Source organism: Sorex araneus, chromosome 4 (genome assembly GCF_027595985.1).
Source record: "Sorex araneus isolate mSorAra2 chromosome 4, mSorAra2.pri, whole genome shotgun sequence".
Classification (NCBI taxonomy): Eukaryota; Metazoa; Chordata; class Mammalia; order Eulipotyphla; family Soricidae; genus Sorex; species Sorex araneus.
In genome coordinates this window covers 66,822,830-66,846,238 of record NC_073305.1, presented here as the reverse complement: position 1 = coordinate 66,846,238, position 23,409 = coordinate 66,822,830, and the positions used below count along the sequence as shown (strand labels likewise).

General features: G+C 44.6%; 1 protein-coding gene across 3 annotated transcripts in view; it reads left to right on the top strand.

The window, feature by feature from the left end:
* FRMD4B (FERM domain containing 4B) overlaps window positions 1–23,409 on the top strand; it is a 240,204-nt gene that overhangs the window by 91,348 nt on the left and 125,447 nt on the right. For all 3 annotated transcript variants that reach the window (XM_004612789.3, XM_055136461.1, XM_055136462.1), the window contains exon 5: window positions 14,137–14,221. In XM_004612789.3, the coding sequence (XP_004612846.2) occupies window positions 14,137–14,221 (85 nt within the window). The remainder of the gene's footprint in view (window positions 1–14,136; window positions 14,222–23,409) is intronic.

The window sequence follows — 23,409 nt, the reverse complement described above, 5'->3', positions numbered from 1 at the left end:
GTGGTCCTAAGCATCTCTGATTATGCCCTCCATCCCCCGCCCCCCCCACAAAAGGAAAAAAGCACATGGAATTCACATGACCCGGATTTCCTCCCCTTCAGACAGGTCACAGCAAGATCCATAGCCTCCTGGGCTTCCAGCCCTCTCTGGAGAACTCAGATAGAGTCACACTGTGGGAGAGGAGCTGCCAGCAAGTCTCTGCAGGCTTGCCTGGAGGGCCTTTCTGCTTCTCCTAGCAATGCCTGGAAATCCAGAAGTAGACACGTTTTCCTGGCAGGGGAGTTACAGAGTGGAAGCAAATAGTGATTCCCTTGGTGGAATTCTCCAAAACTGCAGCTGTCTCAGAGATGAAAGAGGACATACGGACTCCCACAAGCTCTGCATAATAACTTGGAGAAAGTGAAACGCACTAAATTGCAGTGCTGTATTCAGCATTTATTACAGAATGAGACGATGACGGTGCGGGGTCATTATGAGAACTAAACAGATCTCTGTCCAGAGTGTGGATTAGGATCTGATAGAAACCTACTTAGGCAGGTGGCTTCGGGAGTGCCTAAAATTACCTGCAATGGCTGAGTGAAAGCTAGAATGAGGCATTTTAATTTAGCACTCATTGGACCACAGTCACAAACTCAGCATTGTTCCCAATGAGAAATAATTGAGCACTTCTTGCTTAACTCATCTTCTTGGAAGACATCACCCAGCCATAACCACAGGCCTAGAAAACAAAGAAAATATGCTCCATTGAGGAGAAAAAGTTATAACTGGTCAGGACAGTATTTCTTTCCCAGTATTTTCCCATGCTCTGTCAAAATAGACTCCTTTGTTGCATCACATATCCTTGAGAAAAAGAGTTTAGGAAAAATATCTGAAATTTCCATTCTTACATATGTAGTTCCATTTTTAAAGAGCTTCTAATTATGGCAGTATAAGAATTAGTGTTCTGAAGAAGGTCAAAAACACTGAAGGATGTAAAGTTCTAGTGTGGGTTTTCTCCATAGACAAACCATGGACATGGTATTTTAATTTAGAAATATAAAGTAGGTCGGGGTTAGAAAGATAGTGCAGTGGATAAGGCACTTGCCTTACACCTGGCTGACCTGGATCCTGGCACCACAGATGGTCCTCTGAGTCCTGAGTGTGGAGCCAGCAGTAAGCCCTAAGTACTGTTGGGTATGGCCGAAAAAAGAAAGAAAAGAGTAGGTAGAAGTAAGATAACATCACAATGGTCTCCAGTGTATCTGCTGAACACTGTGCTATCAATCATGTCAAGCAATTTAAACTTCTTTCTTTCCTTTGGTGTGGGAGCAAGTATAAAAGGTGAGTCTAGTGGCCTGCAAGATAGCACAGCAGATAAGGCACTTGCCTTACACATGGGCGGGCCCAGGTTTGAAACCTGGCATCCCATATGGTCCCCCAAGCACTGCCAGAAGTAAGCCCTGAACACAGAGCAGGAGTAAGCCCTGAGCACTTCACACAGTGTGGCCCCCAAAGAGACAAACAAGTGAGGCCAGAGCCACAGAGATAGTATAAGGGTTAAGCTTTTGCATTGGGTCCCACAGACCCCAGTGGGATTCTCCACACTTGATTCAAGCACCATCATGTATGGTCCAACTCCCTTTATTTTTATTTTTATTTTTATTTTGCTTTTTGGGTCACACCCAGCGATGCTCAGGGGTTACTCCTGGCTTTGCACTCAGGAATTACTCCTGGCAGTGCTTGGGGGACCATATGGGATGCCGAGGATCGAACCCGGGTCAGCCGCATGCAAGGCAAACGCCCTACCCCGCTGTGCTATCACTCCGGCCCGACTCCCTTTAAATCTTCCCCAGCGGTGGGTAACCAAGCAGCTAGGCCAAGGTTCCAAGGCAGATTGGTGTTGAGGGCGAGAATTTAAAATAACATTTTGCAAAGTCCTTAATATTGACTTTGCTTGATTGGTGTTTGGGCCACACCCAGCAGTGCTCTGGGCCTACTTCCAGCTAGTGCTCAGGGTCGCTCCTGGTGCTGCTGGGGGGTCCCTGTGGCATTGGGGACCAAATCCAGGACTCAAGTATGTGGTTCAACTCTCTGATCAGTCTCTCTGGCCTATCTTATTGAACAATAATTAACAGTACTTTATATATGTATATATAAATATATATGTAACATATATATTTATATATGTACATATAAATACATACCTCTCGGAGACCCCAGCAAGCTACTGAGAGCATCCCACCCGCACGGGCAGAACCTGGCAAGCTACCCGTGGCGTATTCGATATGCCCAAAATAGTAACAATAGGTCTCATTCCCCTGACCCTGAAAGAGCCTCCAATGGATGAGAAAGATGAGTAAGGAGAGGCTGCTAAAATCTCAGGGCTGGGAGGAATAGAGACATTACTGGTGCCCACTAGAGTAAATCGAGGAACAACAGAATGACAGTGATACTGATGTATATGTGTGTGTATATACACATATACATATGTATATATATGTGTGTATGCCTATATATGTATATATGGGTATATATATATATGTACATACACACAAACACACATACACACGCACATGCATATGCCTCCTACCTATTAGTGGCTGTTCAGGTTCAGCCCACTGTCTACTTTTTGACATGCACATGCTGTGAGCCATGGCCGGCAGGTCACCCCTTCCCTCCTTTGGTCCTGTCTTAGACCTGTGACCTTCTTTAACCACTGAGTAGTGTTTAGGAAATGCCCTCTCTCATCAAGAAAGGAAATAAAAAGGGGAGGGGCCCAGGAAGTAAAATACATTTGTAAAAAAAGTTATTTCTCAAATCGCAACTGCTTTTTGTTTTGTTTTGTTTTTTGGTTTGTGGACCACAATTAGCTGTGCTTAGGGCAACTCCTGGCTCTCTATGCAGGGGCCTCTCTCAGTAGTGCTCAGAGGACCATGTGATGCCAGGAATTTGACCTGATTCAGCCACATGAAAGACAGTGCCTTGATCCCTGTACCATCTTTGCAGTTCAACAGATTTGCACTTCTTAACTCTGGGAGGTTTGCCTCTGTGTCTCTGTAACATCTGCCCAGGTTAATTTTGAGGCTGAAAATTTGATCATGGGCTTCACCATCACAAAATCATAGTGCAATCACAGCAAGAGGCCAGAAAGATAGTACAGCAGATAAGGCGCTTGCCTTGCATGCAGCAGAACTGGGTTCTAAACCCCTTGGCATCCCATGTGGCCTCAGGAACACATCTAGGAGTGTTTCCTGAGTGCAAAGCCAGGAGTAACCCCTGAGTACTGCCCAGGTGTGTCCGCCTATCCCCCCCACACACACACCCCCAAAAATAGCTCACAATAAGAATTAAGAAAAGAAACAGTATCCTTTTGTAGAAAAGGGTGGAAACAAATGGTCTTTATTTTACTAGCCTGGGACAGTTCCTTCACTAAAAAGCCCTAGATCTTGTTTTCCATTCATGGGTAAGTGTTGATAGGTGCTCTTGGAACCATTTCCCGGCGGACTGGACTGTGCATACATCTCACACACTTCATAAATATGAAGTCCTTACAATGGCCTCCGTGAGGAAAGAGACGGGATCCTGGTTCATAGAGCAGGTAACCAGATGCCTTTGCAGAAAGGTAGAAGGCAGCAGGGCAGGTCGCCAGAAAATGGTGGGAAACAAGATAAGAACCTGGTAACTGCACTTCACAGAGAGGGGGCGACCAGAGCTTCAGAAGCCAGGTGTAGCCAGTTTTTTTAGTTTAAAGGTAGCACTGTAGCACTGTCATCCTGTTGTTCACCAGTTTGCTCGAGCGGGCACCAGTAACATCTCCATTGTGAGACTTGTTACTGTTTTTGGCATATTGAATACGCCTGGGGTAGCTTGCCAGGCTCTGCCGTGCGGGCGAGATACTCTCAGTAGCTTGCTGGGCTCTCGGAGAGGGACCGATCGAACCCCAGTCTGCCGCTTCCGAGGCAAACGCCCTACCCGCTGTGCTATCGCTCCAGTCCTAGTTTAAAGGTTATCTCTTTAGATTTGAATGAGTCACAAGTTGGCATGACATGAAACCACCAAGCTCCCACCTTCAGTTTCTTAAATTCTTGAAGGCAAGCAAGAGACTTGATTTGGCTAACAGGCCTTCTCTGCAATGCCTTTTCTTTCTTTGTACCTGGTGAGCTCATGCATGATTTCAGACTCAGGTCAGCCATTGCTCTCCTGTGACACCTGGTGCCGTGGATTTCAGGTTAGCAGCATTCTCCTCGCTCAGTCCACTGTGTCCCTCCCTCCGGACTCCTGGTTATTGCACACGTGTTATATGTTATCAAGATTGTTATCACAGAATAAAGCTTTGTATCACGTTGATTTGAACGATGAAGTTTGAAGTCTCATAGGCCTTGGCGTGAATTCAGGTTCCAGCATATGACTTGGGAAAGATAACTTTACATTTCTGTAGCTCAGCTTTCTCCTCTGCCAAATGGGTCCATCGTGCACTGCCTGCAGCTTCTGTGGAGGTTGCGTGAAATGCACATGGGTGTCGAAGCACATAGGAAAGTCCCTCTACTTTAGGTTCCTTATTTGCCAGCAAGTGAACAAAGCAACTGTTGGTCATTGTGGTTAACAAAGTAAATTGAAGGAGGGGCCAGAAAGATAGTAGCCGGACTCCGGTCTTGCAGGTTGCCAACACCAGTTCAATTCCCAGCACTATGTATATGTTCCTGAGCACCTCCAAGAGTGATGCCTGAGCAGAGTCAGCAGTAAGCCTTGAGCACTGCATCCAAAATCAAAGAGGGGGGGGGGAGCTGGAGCAATAGCACAGTGGGTAGGGTGTTTGCCTTGCATGTGGCCAACCCTGGTTTGATTCCCAGCATCCCATATGGTCCCCTGAGCACCGCCAGGAGTAATTCCTGAGTGCATGAGCCAGGACTAACCCCTGTGCATCGTCGGATGTGACCCAAAAAAGCAAAAAAAAAAAAAAAAAAAGAAGAAGAAGAAAGAAAGGGGTTGGGGAGGGGGTCAGAGTGATAGTACAGTGAGTAGGGTGTTTGCTTTGCATGCAGCCGACCTGGGTTCGATCCCCAGCACTTCCATATGGTCTCCAAGAGCTGCCAGGAGTTATTCCTGGGGGCAGAGCCAGGAGTAAGCCCTGAGCATTGCCAGTGTGACCCAAAAAGCCAGAAAGAAAGGAACAAAAGGAAGGAAGAAAGAAAGAGAGACAGAAAGAAAGAAAGAAAGAAAGAAAGAAAGAAAGAAAGAAAGAAAGAAAGAAAGAAAGAAAGAAAGAATGGAAGGAAGGAAGGAAGGAAGGAAGGAAGGAAGGAAGGAAGGAAGGAAGGAAGGAAGGAAGGAAGGAAGGAAGGAAGAAAACTAAAGGAAAACTAAACTTTAAAAAGTCTCAGGGGGCTGGATCAATAATAGCACAGCATGTAGGGCATTTGCCTTGCACACGGCCAACCCAGGTTCGATTCCCAGCATCCCATATGGTCCCCTGAGCACCGCCAGGGGTAATTCCTGAGTGAAGAGCTAGGAGTAACCCCTGTGCATCTCCAGTTGTGACCCAAAAAACAATTCTTGGGAAAAAGATGATGGGAGGCATCACCCTCCCCAAGCTCAAACTTTACTACAAAGCGGTAACAATTAAAACAACATGGTACTGGAACAAAGGCAGAGCCGCAGACCAATGGAACAGGGTGGAATATCCCTACACACAACCCCAAATGTATGATCATCTAATCTTTGATAAGGGAGCAAGAGATGTGAAGTGGAGCAAGGAAACCCTCTTTAACAAATGGTGCTGGCACAAGTGGACAACCACATGCAAAAGAATGGGCTTAGACCTTGACCTGACACCATGCACAAAAGTCAGATCAAAATGGATTAAAGACCTCAACATCAGACCACAAACCATAAGGTACATTGAAAACAAGGTCGGCAAAACCCTCCATGATATTGAAGATAAAGTTATCTTCAAAGATGACATGCAACTGGCCAACCAAGTGGAAACAGAGATCAACAAATGGGACTACATTAAACTAAAAAGCTTCTGCACCGCAAAAGATACAGTGACCAAAATACAAAGACAATCTACAGAATGGGAAAGGATATTCACCCAATACCCATCAGATAAGGGGTTAATATCAAGGGTATATAAAGCACTGGTTGAACTTTACAAGAAGAAAACATCCAACCCCATCAGAAAATGGGGCAAAGAAATGAACAGAAACTTTCCCAAGGAAGAAATACAAATGGCCAAAAGGCACATGAAAAAGTGCTCTACATCACTAATCATCAGGGAGATGCAGATCAAAACAACCATGAGATACCACCACACACCACAGGGACTGGCACACATCCAAAAGAACAAAAGCAACCACTGTTGGAGAGGATGTGGGGAGAAAGGGACCCTTCTACACTGCTGGTGGGAATGCCGACTGGTTCAGCCCTTCTGGAAAACAATATGGACGATTCTCAAAAAATTATAAATTGAGCTCCCATTTGACCCAGCAATACCACTGCTAGGAATATATCCCAGAGAAGCAAAAAAGTATAGTCGAAATGACATCTGCACTCATATGTTCATCACAGCGCTATTTACAATAGCCAGAATCTGGAAAAAACCTGAGTGCCCTAGAATAGATGACTGGTTAAAGAAACTTTGGTACATCTATACAATGGAATACTATGCAGCTGTTAGAAAAAATGAGATCATGAACTTTGCATATAAGTGGATCAACATGGAAAGTATCATGTTAGGTGAAATGAGTCAGAAAGAGAGAGACAGACATAGAAAGATTGCACTCATCTGTGGAATATAGAATAACAGCATAGGAGACTAACACCCAAGAATAGTAGAAATAAGTACCAGGAGGTTGACTCCATGGCTTTGAAGCTGGCCTCACGTTCTGGGAAGAGGGCAACACAGATAGAGAAGGGAACACCAAGTAAAATGTAGTTGGAGGCCAGGAGGGGGAAGGGTGATACGTGCTGAATGTAGACTGGAGACTGAACACAATGGCCACTCAACACCTTTATTGCAAACCACAACACCTAATTAGAGAAAGAGAACAAAAGGGAATACCCTGCCACAGTGGCAGGGTGGGGTGGGGGTAGATGGGATTGGGGGGTGAGAGGGATGCTGGGTTTATTTGTGGTGGAGAATGGGCACTGGTGAAGGGATGGGTTCTCGAATTTTGTATGAGGGAAATATGAGCACAAAAATGTATAAATCTGTAACCGTACCCTCACTGTGACTAACTAATAAATAAATTTAAAAAAAGAGAGATTTCAAAAATAAATAAATAAATAAATAAATAAAAAGTCTCAGAAAGGTGGGCTGGAGCGATAGCACAGTGGGTAGGGAGTTTGCCTTGCACGTAGTCGACCCGGGTTCAATTCTCAGTATCCCATATGGTCCCTTGAGCACCGCCAGAGGTAATTCCTTAGTGCAGAGCCAGGAGTGACCCCTGTGTATCACCAGGTGTGACCCAAAAAACAAAACAAAAAAGTCTCAGAAAGGGGCTGGAGCAATAGTACAGTGGGTAGGGCGTTTGTTTGCCTTGCACGAGGCCAACCTGGGTTCGATTCCCAGCATCCCATATGGTGCCCTAAGCACCACCATGAGTAATTCCTGAGTGCAAAGCCAGGAGTAACCCCTGTGCATCGCTAGGTGTGACACAAAAAGCAAAAAAAAAAAAAAAACAGTTCTCAAAAAAATCAGAATTCAAGGCCTCTCAGGGATCTAAAACACAGGTAGATTGTTCTTTAGAACAATGGGCAATTTCATCAGGGTTCCAGTGGCAGAGCAAGTAGACCCCCACCTTGACCTTTGAGCTCTGGCACATTCCAATCCAAGGTGAAAGAATCTGACTGCTCTGGTTGGGTCACATGCTGCCCATATTTTGGAGAGAGACTCGGTGCTGAGCAGAAGGAACAAACCCTGCAGGGTCCCTCTCACCCCCACCTTAGTTTTATATCCAGCCACAGTGTTTAAGCCTGTGTGTATATGGCTCATATTGCAGATCAATGGGGGGTGGGGATGGAAATAATAAGCACTGAATTAAGTGGGGTTTTGGAGCGATAGGGATGGGGGTTCTAGGCCACATCTGGTTCTGTGTAGTAGATACTCATGCCTCTGTGCTCAGGGGTCACTCCGGGTGGAACTCAGGGGACATATGTGGTGCCCAGGATCAAAGCAGGGAAGTATGGGGACAGGGACAGAAGATAGTGCAGTGCTTAGATCACATGCCTGGTTACAGCACGTACTTCCAACCTAGGCTCGACTCATGGCACTTCGTGCTCTCCTGAGCAAAGCTACAGCCTTGAGACCTCAGCACCACCAGACTCTGGAGTCTGAGCAGCATAGCAGGCTCAGTACCATGCACTGACCCACCAGCCTGACTGGACAAGAATCACTGGCGGGGTTCGAAAACCTCATTGGCAGGGCCGGAGCGATAGCACAGCGGGTAGGGCGTTTGCCTTGCACGCGGCCAACCTAAGTTCGATCCCCGGCATCCCATATGGTCCCCCAAGCACCGCCAGGAGTAATTCCTGAGTGCAAAGCCAGGAGTAACCCCTGAGCATCGCTGGGTGTGACCCAAAAAGCCAAAAAAAAAAAAAAAGAAAACCTCATGGGCACTGTTTGGAGCACACCCCACCGCCCCCAGGAAAAGCTGAGTAACAATAAGAGGTCTTAAATGAGGGCTCTAATTTCAAATATTAACTTATTTGGTATGAAAATTCATTGATGGTGTACAGTTAATACATTTCTGTTAGAGGTAATGAAATACAGCTACCTCCCACTTTTCCAGTATTTGCACTGTACCTCTTTGCTTTGACAGAGACCTGCATTAGTGCCTCTTTGAGTGAATAGAAAGACATCTAAAGAGGATTTCCACTTTTTGCACCACACCCAATGGTGCTCAGGGTTTACTCCTGACTCTATGCTCAGAGATCATCGGGGCTCAGGGGGCCTCATGGGGTGCTGGGGATCAAAGCTGGGTAGGCTGTGTGCAAGTACCCTACCCACTGTACTATTGCTCCTGCCCAGACGATTTTCACTTTTCTGACGAAAGGTGAAAATAGTGTTAGTTTTGTGGAAGCTTCAAAAGGAGCACCAGAGTCATGAGTAAAGTTTCATGTGTTAATTTGGTATGAGAAGATTCCTTATAAACTAATGGTGACTTCTTCAATTCATATCGTTTTAGCTTACACAAGGTTTCATACGAAGGCTTTACTTTCAGACAGTGTGGGAAACCTATTAAAGGTCAATTAAAAGTGAAAGAGGGGCCCTAGAGAAAACGCATGAGGTGTTTGCCTTGCATGCCGCGGACCCTGATCCTACCCCAACACCGCAGATGGCCCCGTGGGCAACTCTAGGAGTGATTCCTGAGTGCAGAGCCAGGATAGACCCTGAGCATCACTGGGTGTGACTCTCCCCCAAAAAAGGAAAAAGAAAGTACTCAGGGTGTTGCCCCAATCCTTGAGTGAGAGCTCAGGAAATAGCTGTGAGACACGTTGCACCTTCAGGACCGTCACCTCGGAGCCTGTGCGTGTTGTCTTAGGGAACAGGGATTAGCAGAGATCTTTATTAAATGTGGAAACAGGGGGCCAGAAAGATAGTACAGGGATAGAAAGTATTTGCCTTGCAATGGCCGACTGTTTGAATTCCCTGAGCACTGCCAGGAGTGACTCCTAAGCACAAAAGCAGGAGTAGCAAGGTCCTGAGCCCCACTGGGTGTGGCCCCCAAAGGCCAAATAAAAATTAAGAATAAATCAAATGCAGGAGCAAAGAAAGCAGGAAAGAAAGCGCCCCTCGGGCCATACATCTTGTTGAACCGGAAGGTCCTTCAACATACAGGGACATTTGGAAGCAGCTGCCTCAGCTGGATGGCAGCAGCTGGCCTTTGCACTCCGTACTTCCTGTCCACATCCCATTTCTCTGCTTCTGTTCCATTGGATCCTCTGATAGTCTCTGGTCTATCTCTCCCTAACTCATGACTTCTTGGCAACTCCACTCTCTCCTTCTAACCTTTCCCTACCCATGTCAGGTCACTATGTAACATTGTAGCACTGTCATCCGTTGTTCATTGATTTGCTTGAGCGGGCACCAGTAACGTCTCACTGCGAGACTTGTTGTTACTGTTTTTGGCATATCGAATATGCCACAGGGAGCTTGCCAGGCGCTGCCATGCAGGTGGGATACTCTCGGGAGCTTGCTGGACGGAGGAATCGAACCCGGGTTGGCGGCATGCAAGGCAAACATCTTACCTGCTGTGCTATCGCTCCAGCCTTATATAAAACCATAATGTTTTTATACAGTGCTCCTAAGTAAATTTCATTAGTCTCACTGTAAGTGCTCTAAACCTTTAAATCACTTCTTCCAGCATTACAATTCAGAAAGTAAATGTTTATTAACAATTGTTAATATTTCTTTTGTATTTTACATATATTTCTTCATTACATCCTTCTAAAATCCTCTGAGGTCAGGGTAGGAAAGAGATGAGGCCCAATGTAGAAGTGGCAAAGGGTAACTAACTAACCACCCAACAGGTAAATGATTGAGACCGTGCTCCAGATTCCAGGTCTTTGTGGTCCCAGAGCCGTTTTTTTCTCTCCAGTTCATTTCCCTCCCTGCCTTGGTCCATAATTTGCCTTTTCCCTAACCTCCTCATATTTCTTCATTAATTTGACCTATAAGCAAGATAAGCCAGTACCGAGTGGTGGTTTCCAGGTGGCTTATTATGTGAAGTGGGGAAAAAAGAAGTGGAAGCTACGAGAAGGGAATCTACATCTTTGCTCTATCCACCTCTGCCACCCGGGGAAGCCCCTGGGACATGAAAGATTGATGAAAGTCTGCTCTGAGCCCCTCCCTGGCGCAGACATTTGCATCCTGCCAGCACCACCAGCAGGCAGCTGTCAGGCTGCGCAGTAAGCCCACCTGTCCTGCACGGTATGGGAGATGATCCCCAACACCCAATTTCTCAGAGAGCCGTGGACTCAGGCTGAAGCCATAAATTGCACTTTGCAGGAAAGTCAATCCTAGATCTTACCCGGGCCTTTGGGGTTTGTCACCTTTCCCTCAGAAAAGAATTTCAGCAGATAGAAGTGAATAAGTCGTCTATTGAGGAAATAAAGGGAGGTACATTAAGATAGCGGTTCAGGAGAGAACACGGGCTTCTCCAGAACAGAGAGCCCCGCACACATCCAATGGCAAAGTCTGCAAGCATGGAGCTCGAGCACGCTTCTTCCTCTGCTGAGTTAGTTTAGACAGTCTCCAACTGGCCTCCCTGGGCCCTTGCAAGGGTGATTGCCAAGGGGGAGGGCTGCGCGCAGCTGGTCTTCATGTGGCCTTGTTCTAGGCTGGGAGCCTGTCCTTCTGGGGTCCAGCTTCTTCTTTCCAGGATCCACCTGTGCAGGGACCTGGATTTCTGCATCTCAGTAGCTTTCTGGGCTCTTGAGGCGGGTCTTAGGTGGCAAAGGCCCCCATCAAGCTGGTTCAGGCTTCAAATACTATTTTCCCTAGGGAACCTTAGCAGGGTCCCCCATCTTGCTGTCAGCAACCAACCCTCAGAAGTAAACATATAAAGGGCTCCTTCTTTTCCTGGAATTCTTTGATTTATGTTCTCTCTGAGAGGGTGATCCAAAGGGCAAATGCCCGAGGCCGATCAGGACTTTGCAGGGCTAAGGATCAGCTGGCTATCTGCTGGTTAACCATTAGCCCTTTTTTCACCTTTAGTCTCACCAATCCTGGAGCAAATTCTTCTCCAGGCCTGAACTAAGTCTTAGGATATTACCTCCTTCCATGCATATTCATCAGTCAGGACTCCAATAACTGAAGCAGGGGGTGGGGGAAGTTCCATTACCTCACTGACCCACTCACCCACCCCAGGGCTTAGCTCAGTCTTCTGCAGTCGGCTTCATCATTAGGGACTCTACAAACAGAAGCTGTTCAAGACATTCCTCCCCTCCCCACTCCAGAGCTGTCAACGCTGCCCTCACTGATCCCTCGAGCAAAGGGGCCCAGGCTAGGGGGTGAGGGGTGGGGTATCGTGAGGCTGGGAACCGTCTGATTTGCATGACAAAAGACCAGAATTAAGTACGGTGGCTCCATGCCCAGGGAAGTCCTGGAGTCTGGCACGTTAAAGAAGGATGGGGGCTGAACTAATTCCGGCATGGGACCAGAGACCCCACGGTGCGCTGAAACAGTGGGAGCCGGGCATCCCCCAATTCTTTTAACCTCTCTCTCTCTCCACACCTCCCCCCTGAGCACAGCGCAGGATCCGAGGTTTTCCTGAGCGCAAAATGGAGACGCCGAGCCTCTCTCTAGGCTTCTCCATCTTATGAGCACCATAAAAGGGTAAAAGTTTGTAGTGATATTTCTGGTTGTACTTTTCCTGGACTTTATACAGAAACCCAAAACCGCGCGGCCGCGACAGCGGCCGCGCGACCTAATGTCATCTTAGCATCAGCAATTTGTAATATGTCCCTTTTTAATGGGTCGGACTTTTGTGGGAGATCCAAACAAGAATAGTAAGTCTGTTGCTGAAATATTGTAGGCAATCAAAGTGGTAGCCATCTCTCTAGACTGAACTAAGCTATATCCCCACGCCGGCTGAGAAGAAATATCCTTCTTTCTCGGGAAGAAACGCGGCGTGGTGTAAAACATAGTGTGATGTCCATTAAGCAAACAGACCTGGTGGCGTGGGAATGGGATATAAGGGGAAAAATTATGTACATGGAACAGTGGGACGCTGGTGGAATCTCGAGCCGGAGCCGATACCAGCGCAAGCCCTTCGGTTCCAGAAACTGCTTGCAGAAACTCTACTAGTCTATCAACTAAGCCGGAGCCCCACGCCTGCCGATGACGGGAAATAACCATCCTTTTCGGTTTTTTTTTCCCTTGTCAGGCAGCGTGGCGATTACCAAACAGGCGTGAACTCGGTGGCGCGGGGCAAGGGGGAAAAAGAAAAGTTATGTAACAAACAGCGGGACTTAATATCTCTATATTCTTAGCAGTGGAGAACTATCAAATGCCTCCTTGGCAATAGGACTGCTTTCCTTTTTTGGGGGAAACCCCAACAATGGTAGTGAGTTGTGTGTTGAAACATGGAATGTAATCGAGATAAGGCATAAACGAAGTGGAACTTATCATGTACAAGGGTGGGGACTGGGGAGGTGGGAGGGGGCGGCAGGTATACTGGGGGGGTTGGTGATGGAGGATGGGCACTGGTGAAGGGAAGGGTGTTTGAGAATTGTATAACCGACATAATCCTGAGAACTATGTAACCCTCCACATGGTGATTCAATAAAATTATTAAAAAAAAATAAATAAATAAATAAAGAAGGATGGGGGGCAGGGCGTGATTGAACTTTGCCTGTTGGTGAGGTGAGGTAGGCGTGGGGCCCTCACACCCACTCCAAATCTGAAAACCACCGCGGTGAGAGCTGGCCTCAGGATTTAATTATATGGGCTTACTCAGCCGACTTCTCATTCAACTCTCAGAACTCACCTGCATTTTGTTTTGAAGCTGTCTGAGGTATAAGAGCTCCCAGCATGTATGTCCAAAAATGAGCAACAGGGATAAAGTAGACTTTTCAGTGGTCACTACTTTGGGTTTCTCTTGAACTCACTTTCCAACGCACAAAAACTTCTAAAGAATATTATCTGTATGTGTGCATTTATGCAAATATGGGTACACATACTACTAAACAGACATACTGTGGTACAGATTTATTATTTAATGATTTACTTTTGTTTTGAGGGCCACATCCGGCAGTGTGAGGGCTTAATCCTGGTTCTGCACTCAGGGATCACTCCTGGTAGGTTTCAGGGCACCATACCTGGGGTCAGGGACCAAACCCAAGTCAGCTTATGTACAAGACAAGAATCTTACTCACTGTCCTATCTCTCTGGCCCCGATGGGCTTCTTTGAAAGGATTAAACAAGAAGCAGCACCACCATTTCCACTTCCTCACAGTTCTCTCTGTACTGGATTGGAGAGATGGTTCAGAGGGCCGGGCTCATGCTTTGCGAGCACTGGGCTTGCATTGGTCCCCTGCCCCTCCCCCGCCCCCCATCAAATCCCTCAGTTTGGGGGGAAAACTGAATGATGAAATGAAATCATGCCAAGAGAAGGAAAGAAATCTGAAGGAATCAATTTTTATATTGCTTTGCAGGTTTTACATTGAAAGCATATCGTTTTTAAAGGATAAAACTACGGTGGAGCTGTTTTTCCTGAATGCGAAGTCTTGTGTGCACAAGGTAAGGGGCCCCTTGGATAGGCTCCGTGAGGGACTCAGACTACCGTAGCTTGAGAGGACAACAGCACTTACTGCCTGTGTTTTCGTGTTCAAACGTTTTATTGTTTTCTGTTGATATTTTCGACCCCTCTCTTCCAGCAAGATAACTCTTTTTCAACCCTGAGTGGGAAGGCAGCCATCTTTAAAGGACTTGTACTCACACATAATCACCATTATTTTGTGTGCAATTGTTAATTTCCATAGAATGCCCCCCCCAAAAAAGAAACACAAAAATAGATCCATCAGATTATCACTGAAACCTCAGAATAGTCAGTCCATGTAAACAGGATATGCACATACATTTACCATAATTCAAAGCAAGCCTTTTTTTAGGACCCTTTACTCACAGCCAAGTACTTTTTAAAAAATTTTTTTATAAAGTAGTTCACAATATTTGATTATATTTAATATTCAAACACCAATCGCACCACCATTATACCTTCACACCACCATATTTTGGATGTTTCCATTCTGAACCTCAACCCTTGCCCCAAAGCAGAACCGAAATAATTTATTTTGTATTTTTTGTTATGAATAAACCACTGAAAATGCTCCATAAAAGTTTCCTTGGAGGAGAGTGTGTGAAGATTGTTGTATTTCACCCAGGGGCCATTAAGCCCTTCTGTAAGAGATTACTTTAGTTGAGCCTTGTCTGTTTTTATATATATGTGTGTGCACGTGTATATTTATTTATATATATATATATATATACATATATATATGGGCTGGAGCGATAGCACAGCCGTTGAGCATTCGCCTTTCACGCGGCCGACCCGGGTTTGATTCCTCCGCCCCTCTCGGAGAGCCCGGCAAGCTACCGAGAGTATCACGCCCACACGGCAGAGCCTGGCAAGCTACCCATGGTGTATTGGATATGCCAAAAACAGTAACAATAAATCTCTCAATGAGACGTTACTGGTGCCCGCTCAAGCAAATCGATGAGCAACGGGATGACAGTGACCAGTGACATATATATATATATATATATATATATATACATACCTCTAAGATTGGTTGCATTCTACTTTAAACTCCATCAAATGTGGTGCCTTACTCTTGGAATATGAGTAGTGTGATGTATGAGATGTCCAGAAATAGGTTCACTCATGACTGAGGCTTGGTCCAAGCACGTGGAGATTGGCAGCGGTTGAGTTCTGGATGTTTTTTGGCTGGCGGGGCTGGCTTTGTTGGGGCGGGGAGGGGCCTCACCCACCCACCTCTGGGGTGCCCCAAATGAAACAGGCTGTCTTGAGGTTGGGCGGCATAAGCCAAGTGCTTTAAAGCAGTATTGCCATTACCTGTAGTAGGGGATCAGAGTTGTTTAGTAGGGGATCAGAGTTGTTGTTTTTATGTTTGAGAGGGTTTTGCTGTTGTATCTAATCTGTAATGGACACATTGCTTTTATAAAATTAATAACCAATCATGGGCTGAAGAGAGATAGCACAGAGATTAAGGTGCTTGCCTTGTACCTAGCTGATCCCAGTTTGATCCCTGGCACCACATACATTTCCCCCAAGTATCACCAGGTGTGATCCCTAAGCACAGACCCAGTGGTAAACTTCGATCACTGCCAAGTATGCCTCAACAACTAAAAGATTAAAGAAATTTAAAAAATTAAAATTCCCCATGAATTATCTGGAAGATGATCCTATGTTTGGACATTGTGCTATGCTAAATCACTCTAGAAGTTTGAAAGGTGCTCCATATGTGCCTTATCTCCTTGCAAACTGACATAGCCATGAAGTTCTCCACTCCGAGTCCTCAACCACAGCCTCGGCCATGGCAGGGAGTCTGTGGTCGAGCTTGCTCATTCATAGCCTTGCTACACACGTCTAGATTATGGTCTCCAAGGTTGGCTCCTTGTTGGTGTAATCCCACCAACGGCCAACATCCAGAGACTATAAAACCAAGCTCCCGGAAGCAGCTGTGACCTCTTATTGTCTAGTTCTCCCTCTCAGAGAACCCAGCAAGCTACCGAGAGTATCCTGCCTGCATGACAGAGCCTGACAAGCTCCCCATGGCATATTCGATATGCCAAAAACAGTAAGAATGATGGGTCTCATTCCCCTGACCCTGAAAGAGCCTCCAATGCGGCACCATTGGAAAGGACAAGTAAAGAGAGGCTTCTAAAATCTCGGGGCTAGGACGAATGGAGATGTTACTGAGATCGCTTGAGAAATTCGACGATCAATGGGATGATGATGATAATGATGATGATGAAGTTTGGCTGCCAGCGTCTACCCATGTATACCACCCTAACTCTTAGGGTGACCAGGGGCAGCTGGAAAGACAAGTGAGACAGGCTTTGATTTACGGCACCTACATTTGCAGTCTCTCCCTGTCTTCCTGTCTCCTATGGCACACACACACACACACACACACACACACACACACACACAGAGCTTTGATTGGTGTAAGACTCAAAAATGGCAGAAGTTCTCACTCTTTAAACAGCCTTAGTGAGATATAATTGACTGTACATATTTAAAATGTGTCATTTCATAAGGTTCGACATATAATTCACATAAAACAGTTAATACACTCAATAGTGATCTGCCCCCAAATAAGAGATCCACTTTTTTCTCACAATAAATTACATTTTCTGAGTTTAATGTACATTGAATCAAATAGTAAATAAACTTTTAACCTTCTCTCCATCAACATAACTTTTTTTTTCTTTTTGGGTCACACCTGGTGATGCACAAGGGTTACTCCTGGCTCTGCACTCAGGAATTACTCCTTGCAGTGCTCAGGGGACCATATAGGATGTTGGGAATCGAACCCGGGTCGACCACATGCAAGGCAAATGCCCTACTCTCTGTACTGTCGCTCCAGCCCAATAAACATAACTATTTTAAGATGTATACATAGTGTTCTATTTATGCAAATTTAATCATAGTAGTCAATAGACTACTCTTTTATTGCTTAGTAGTGTCCATTGTAGGGCTATACCTTAAATTGCTTGTCCACCTGGGGTCTTTCCCCTTCTTTTTTGTCCAGCTTTACTGAGATATAATTGACAAGTGACTGTTGTGCAACCTTAAGATATATGTTGTGATTGTTCATATATATCATCATCATCATCATCTCATTGACCTCCGATTTTCTCGAGCGGTCTCAGTAACGTCTCCATTCGTCCTAGTCCTGAGATTTTTTTGGGGGGTCACACCCGGCGATGCACAGGGGTCACTCCTGGCTCATGCACTCAGGAATCACCCCTGGCAGTGCTCAGGGAACCATATGGGATGCTGAGATTCGAACCCGGGTTGGTCACATGCAAGGCAAACGCCCTACCCTCTGTGCTATCACTCCAGCCCCCATAGCCCTGAGATTTTAGAACCCTCTCTTTACTCATCTTTCCCAACAGTGCCGCATTGGAGACTCTTTCAGGGTCAGGGGAATGAGACCCATCATTCTTACTGTTTTTGGCATATGAAATATGCCATGGGGAGCTTGCCAAGCTTTGTCATGCAGGCAGGATACTCTCAGTAGCTTGCTGGGTTCTCTGAGAGGGAGAACTAGACAATAAGAGGTCACAGATGCTTCCGGGAGCTTGGTTTTATTCTCTGGATGTTGGCCCTTGATGGAATTACACGGCGCTGGGGGCAGTCCCTGGGTGTGACCGCCTAGCTACTGGAAAATGGGGGATCTGGGTGCAAGAGGCCCAGTCCCAGTATGAGCAGGCTTGGAGATCTCAGCCCCAGGTCCCACATACCTGGATTCCTCTGCTGGTCCCTTCATGCATGAGGCTCATTCAAACGTGTAGAGAGGGGCCTTTGGCATGGCTGTGGCTGGGTTCTGGAGGTCTTCGGCTGTGGGGGCTCTGCTCGGGGCGGGGAGGGAGACTCAACCCACCCCCTCTGAGGGGCACCAGTGAAGACAGCTAGGCACAGGGGCATATATATTACAAAACAATCCATTTGTTGATAGATATTTGTGGGATTGTAATATTTTATTGAATTATCATTATATAATACCATATAAGTTTCAGGTGAGCATCACTGAAATTCAGTATGGAAGGCTGGGACACATTTCAAGTGGAATATGCACATGTCTTGCATACAGGAGACCCTGGCTCCCTTTCCCCAGTACCACATGTTTCCCATCCCCTCGCCCCTACCTCAGCCTTGCTGGGTGTGATTCCTGTATTTTAATAAAATCACCATTCGGGTTGGAGCAGTAGTCCAGCAGGTAAAACTTTGCACATGGCTAATACAGATATGATCCCCAGTACCCCACATGGTTCCCTGAGCCCCACCAGGAGTAATCCCTGAGCACAGGGCCAAGAGTAAGTCCTGGGAGCTGCCCCAAAACAACAGTAATATAATTATCATGTTCATACACAATAGTAAGTCATTCCTGAAAATTCAAATATGGATAAATATTTGGATGGTACTAGTTTACCACAAGTAAAACTGCCATGAATATTCATATACTAGTCTTTTTAAGAACTTATGCATTCTTTTCTCTTGGGTAAATACCTAAAAATGGAATAACTAATTCCTATGGCAGATCCATGTTTAACTCTTTAAGGCAATGCCAAACTGTTCTCCAAGGAGGTTGTGCTGTTGCCCACCAGTGGTGTGTGAGTTTTAGTTCCTTCACCTCCTTGTCAACACTTGGCACAGTTAGTCTTTTCATGTTAGGCACAGATGACATGTAATAGTGCAGTATCTCGTGATTTTAATTTACATCTCTCTGGTGACCTATGATGGTGAACATCTTTCATGTGCATATCTTACCATCGATATATTCTCTTTATATTTTAGTCCCTTGTCTAACTCTTTAGGTTAAGTTTTCAGAGTGTGTATTTTCAGGATCCAAGTACTTTTTTCACTTATGAAGATTGCAGATATTTTCTCTCTCCTCTGTGTCTTGCCTTTCATTATCTTTATGGTGTCTTTAAAAACTGAAAGTCCCTCTTTTTTTAATGACGTCCATTTTATCAGGTTATATCCCACATGGATTGTACTTTTAATATTGTATCTTAATAAGCTTTGCCTTACACAAGGGTACAAAGATTTTCTCCTGTGTTCTTCTAGAATTTTAGAGTTTTTCCTTAAGGTCTGTGTTTTATTTTGAGTTAATTTTTTTTCTTCGGTTTTGTATTGGGGAACCACACACAGGAGTGCTCAGAGCTTGCTCCTGTCTCTGCACTTAGGGATCACTTTGGGCAGTGCACAGGATAATCATAAAGTGTGCTGGGGATTGAACCCAGGTTGGTCACTTGCAAGGCAAGTGTCCTGCCTGCTATGCTATCTCTCCAGCTGGATTGTATATTAGTATGTGACACAAAATATAGACTGAAGTTTACCTTTTTGTATATGAATATTCAACTGCTCCAGAATCATTTGTTGAAGAGTTTTGTTTCCTAAAACAGAAACTAAGATACCTGATGAAAGATTTTTTTTTAATTTATTTATTTTTAATTAGTGAGTCACCGTGAGGGTACAGTTACAGATTTATACACTTTTGTGCTTATGCTTCCCTCATACAAAGTTCGGAACCCCATCCCTTCACCAATGCCCATTCTCCACCACCAGTAAACCCAGCATCCCTCCCACCCTCCCCAATCCCATCTCCCCCCACCCCACCCTGCCACTGTGGCAGGCTGATGAAAGATTTTTTAATTTTGGGCATTTAGATTCCCCATAAATACTGATTAGTAATCTTGTAAATTCTGATGTTGTGTTTTCATTTTCATTTGCTTCAAAAGGGCTTCTAACTTTTTGACATATATCTATTGGCTCATTATATTTAGAAGGATGAAATTTGGTTTACAAATATTTGGGGATCTTTTTAGACATTTTTGTTATTTATTTCTTTGTATTGAGTTAGATATTTTGTATGAGTTAAACCCTAAATTTATTGATACTTATTTATGGCTCAGGATATGCCACAAAATTATCATCTTTATCCTGGTGATACTCTTTATTCTTAAATATGCCACACTTGATATTGATATAATTATTGTAAATTTCTTTTTATTTTTGTTAGCGTGGTAAATCCTTTTTTATTCTTTAACCTTGACCTGTAATTTATACAGTTTACCTACTGGTAGCATTAGAACGTTTCTTACAAAAACCTTACAATAATTTATTTTTATTTCTCCTATCAGCTTTTATGCTGTTGGCATCATACATATTACTTATAGATACATATGATATTGTTAATATTTTTGTGTAACTATCTCTTAATCTCTGGTTGCATCTAAGATTTTCTCTTTATCACTGTTTTGAGCAATTCAATTATGACATGACTTATGATAACTTTCTTTAATAGTTTTTTAGTTTGGGACCCACTATAACTGTGCTGAGGGCTTACTCCTGGCTCTGTGCTCAAGGATCACTCCTGACGGGGCTTGGGACATCTATAGGGCTGGGTGAGAGGCCCGAGTAGACAATGTGCTAATCAAGCACCCTCCCCACTGTACTATCTCTCTAACCCCTCTTTGTATCTCTTATGATTGGTTTTTGTGCTTTTTTTTCTATTGTCCTGGGCAGGGTGGGTGTCTCACACACTTCACTGCCATGCGTGCACTCTTGATTATGGTGTGCTAAGGGCAACACGCTTCTTTGAGCTTATTCTATTATCTGTGTCATTTCTGGGTATTTTCATCTGATTGGTTTTCAGATATCACCTCGTTGTGAGTGACATTTCCTTGCTCATTTGCATGCCTGGAAATATGTCACTGGCCCCTGAGCGTTCTTAATTTTATATTTTGGGGTCCTGCATATTTTCATATTCCAATAAGTATTCTAACATTTGTTTCATGGTCATGGAATTACTTAGATACAGTTCAAATGTTTTTCATATATTTTATAATTTGCTAGACCGGCCCACTGCATTGTTCATTCTAGATCTTATTATTCCCCAAAGTTAGGTCTTCCCCAGAGTTAGTCCTTACTCGGTGCTCCATGAATTATGAGTGTTTGCATTTGGACTAATTGAAATAAGCAAGTTCCCTTTTCCCTTTCTCTTTTTTGATAGTTGTTTTGCTTGTTTGTTTGGGGACCACACCAGACAGTGCTCAGAGCTTACTCCTGGCTCGGAGCTCAGGGATCATTTGTTTGAGAGCCACACCTGCAGTGCTCAGGGTTTACTTCTAGCTCTGTGCTCAGGGATCACTCCTGGCAGACTTGGGGGGCTATGAGGTGCTGGAGATTGAATCCCAGTCGGCCACATGGCAAGGCCCTGCCCACTCCATTATCACTTTGGGTCTTCAGATGATTCTTTCCCCAACCACAGACTTATCTCTCCACACAAAGGTGATTAGTTCTATGCTCAGTACTCAATCAAGCAATGTGTAGGTCTTCATGATTTTTGCGTTATTTTTTTTTGTTTGGGGACCACACACAACTGTGCTCAGGGCTTACTTTTGGCTCTGTGTAGGAATCACTCCTGGTGGAGTTCAGGGCATCTGTAGCCCTAGGTATAAGCGCTCTCTTGCTCTCTCTCTCTCTCTCTCTCTCTGGCTCTCACATCTATTCATCTGAGTTTCATCAATCTCTCAGCTCTTTTTTTCTCAATTTAGAGTCCATATTTCTCTGTCATATTTCCCCTCCATAACCTGGAAATCATCCCAGAGCATCACAGGGTTCATTGTGCTATGTTGCCTGACATTCAGTTTTTGGAATACTTGTTTCCTATTTCTTTTCTTTCTCTTAGTTTTTGGTCAATTTTTTTTTCAAGTGAGAGGGTACATCCAATCCTCGTTATTGCATCCTGTTAAAAGAAGTATTTAAGTCACAGTTTTAGCTAATTTTATGAGGCAAGCCTGTCTTTTCTAAGACATGGATTTCCTTAAGAACTCTTAGGGTGACTTAATAAGTAGACAACTACATGGCAAGTACAGTATCTACTGAGTCAGGAAAACATTTTGTAAGCCACACTTGTTTTGCTTCTCCTTTATGGAGAAATATAATTCCCCTTGTGTTGCATTTACTGCCCTGCTGGCTTTAGGCCAATTTAGAACTGTTTCTTTGATTGTTTGGCTGCTGTGTTGCTAATGCGGAGAAAGATGGGATGCCACTTTTATAGCATGGTACTTCTCTTGGTAACTTTTCTGGGTTCTGTCAATCTTGACAAAGTAAGGAAAAGTAACTTTATTTTGTTTTTTGTTTGTTTGTATTGGGGCTACTCTCAGCTGTGCTGGTAGTTGCTTGAGGGACCAGGGGGTCCTGGGGGTGCAAAGCATGAGCACAGCCAGCTGAGCTATTTATTCAATCCCTAAATTGAATATTTTATAAATAATATGTAGAGGACTGGTAACAAACAGCCATTGCAAGATGCAATGACTTGTTTCTTTGGGGTGCAAAGCAGGATCAGACTCAGACAAGGCATGCTGTCTCCAGCTAATCCCAAACCCCAGGCCCTCAGGTAACACCATTAGATGTCTGACAGTCTAACACCATTATACCTCGGGAATGTGGTTCAGATGAACCACAGCCATAACAGGAGAAAATATGTCTTGTGAGAACATAGCCTACATGAAAAAAACACATAAGGTGGGTTATTGATTAAGGTTTTTGTTTTGCTGTTGTGCCATACCTGGCAGTATTCAGGGCTTACTCTTGGCTCAGTGCTCAGGGTTTACTCCTGGTGCCTAGGGATCCATGTGTGGTGTTGGGGTCAAATCTGGGCCAGCCACATGCGAGGCAGGTACATTACCTGCTATACTATCTCTCCAAGCTCAGTGGAGTATTGATTTATGAAAGTAAATCCTGGTGGGGGTACCTGTTTGTTCCTAGATTTGAGAGTGAATGGGGCTCCCTTCTACACCTGGCAGAAGACCCCTAATTCCCCCCTACACATACTTCTTCCTCCTTACCAGAGATTTTATTCAACTGCCAGTTTTTTTTTTTCCTTCCACTGAGGACAGACACACAGACAGGAAGAGAAAGCTCTTACTTGCAAATACTTTTATAAATTTTCTTACATGCTTAGTAGGAAATATGACCTGTGATGAAGTTTAATACATTGCTAAAGTTTAATACATTGTAAGGACCTAAATATTAATTTATATCCATGCAAAACTTTCAACCTCATGCATCTGTCACTTGAGATACAGATGATTCCCAGTGGTTTCATAAACACTATTGCTCACACATAATGAATAACCCTTAATACTTTGAAAGAAATAATGTACCT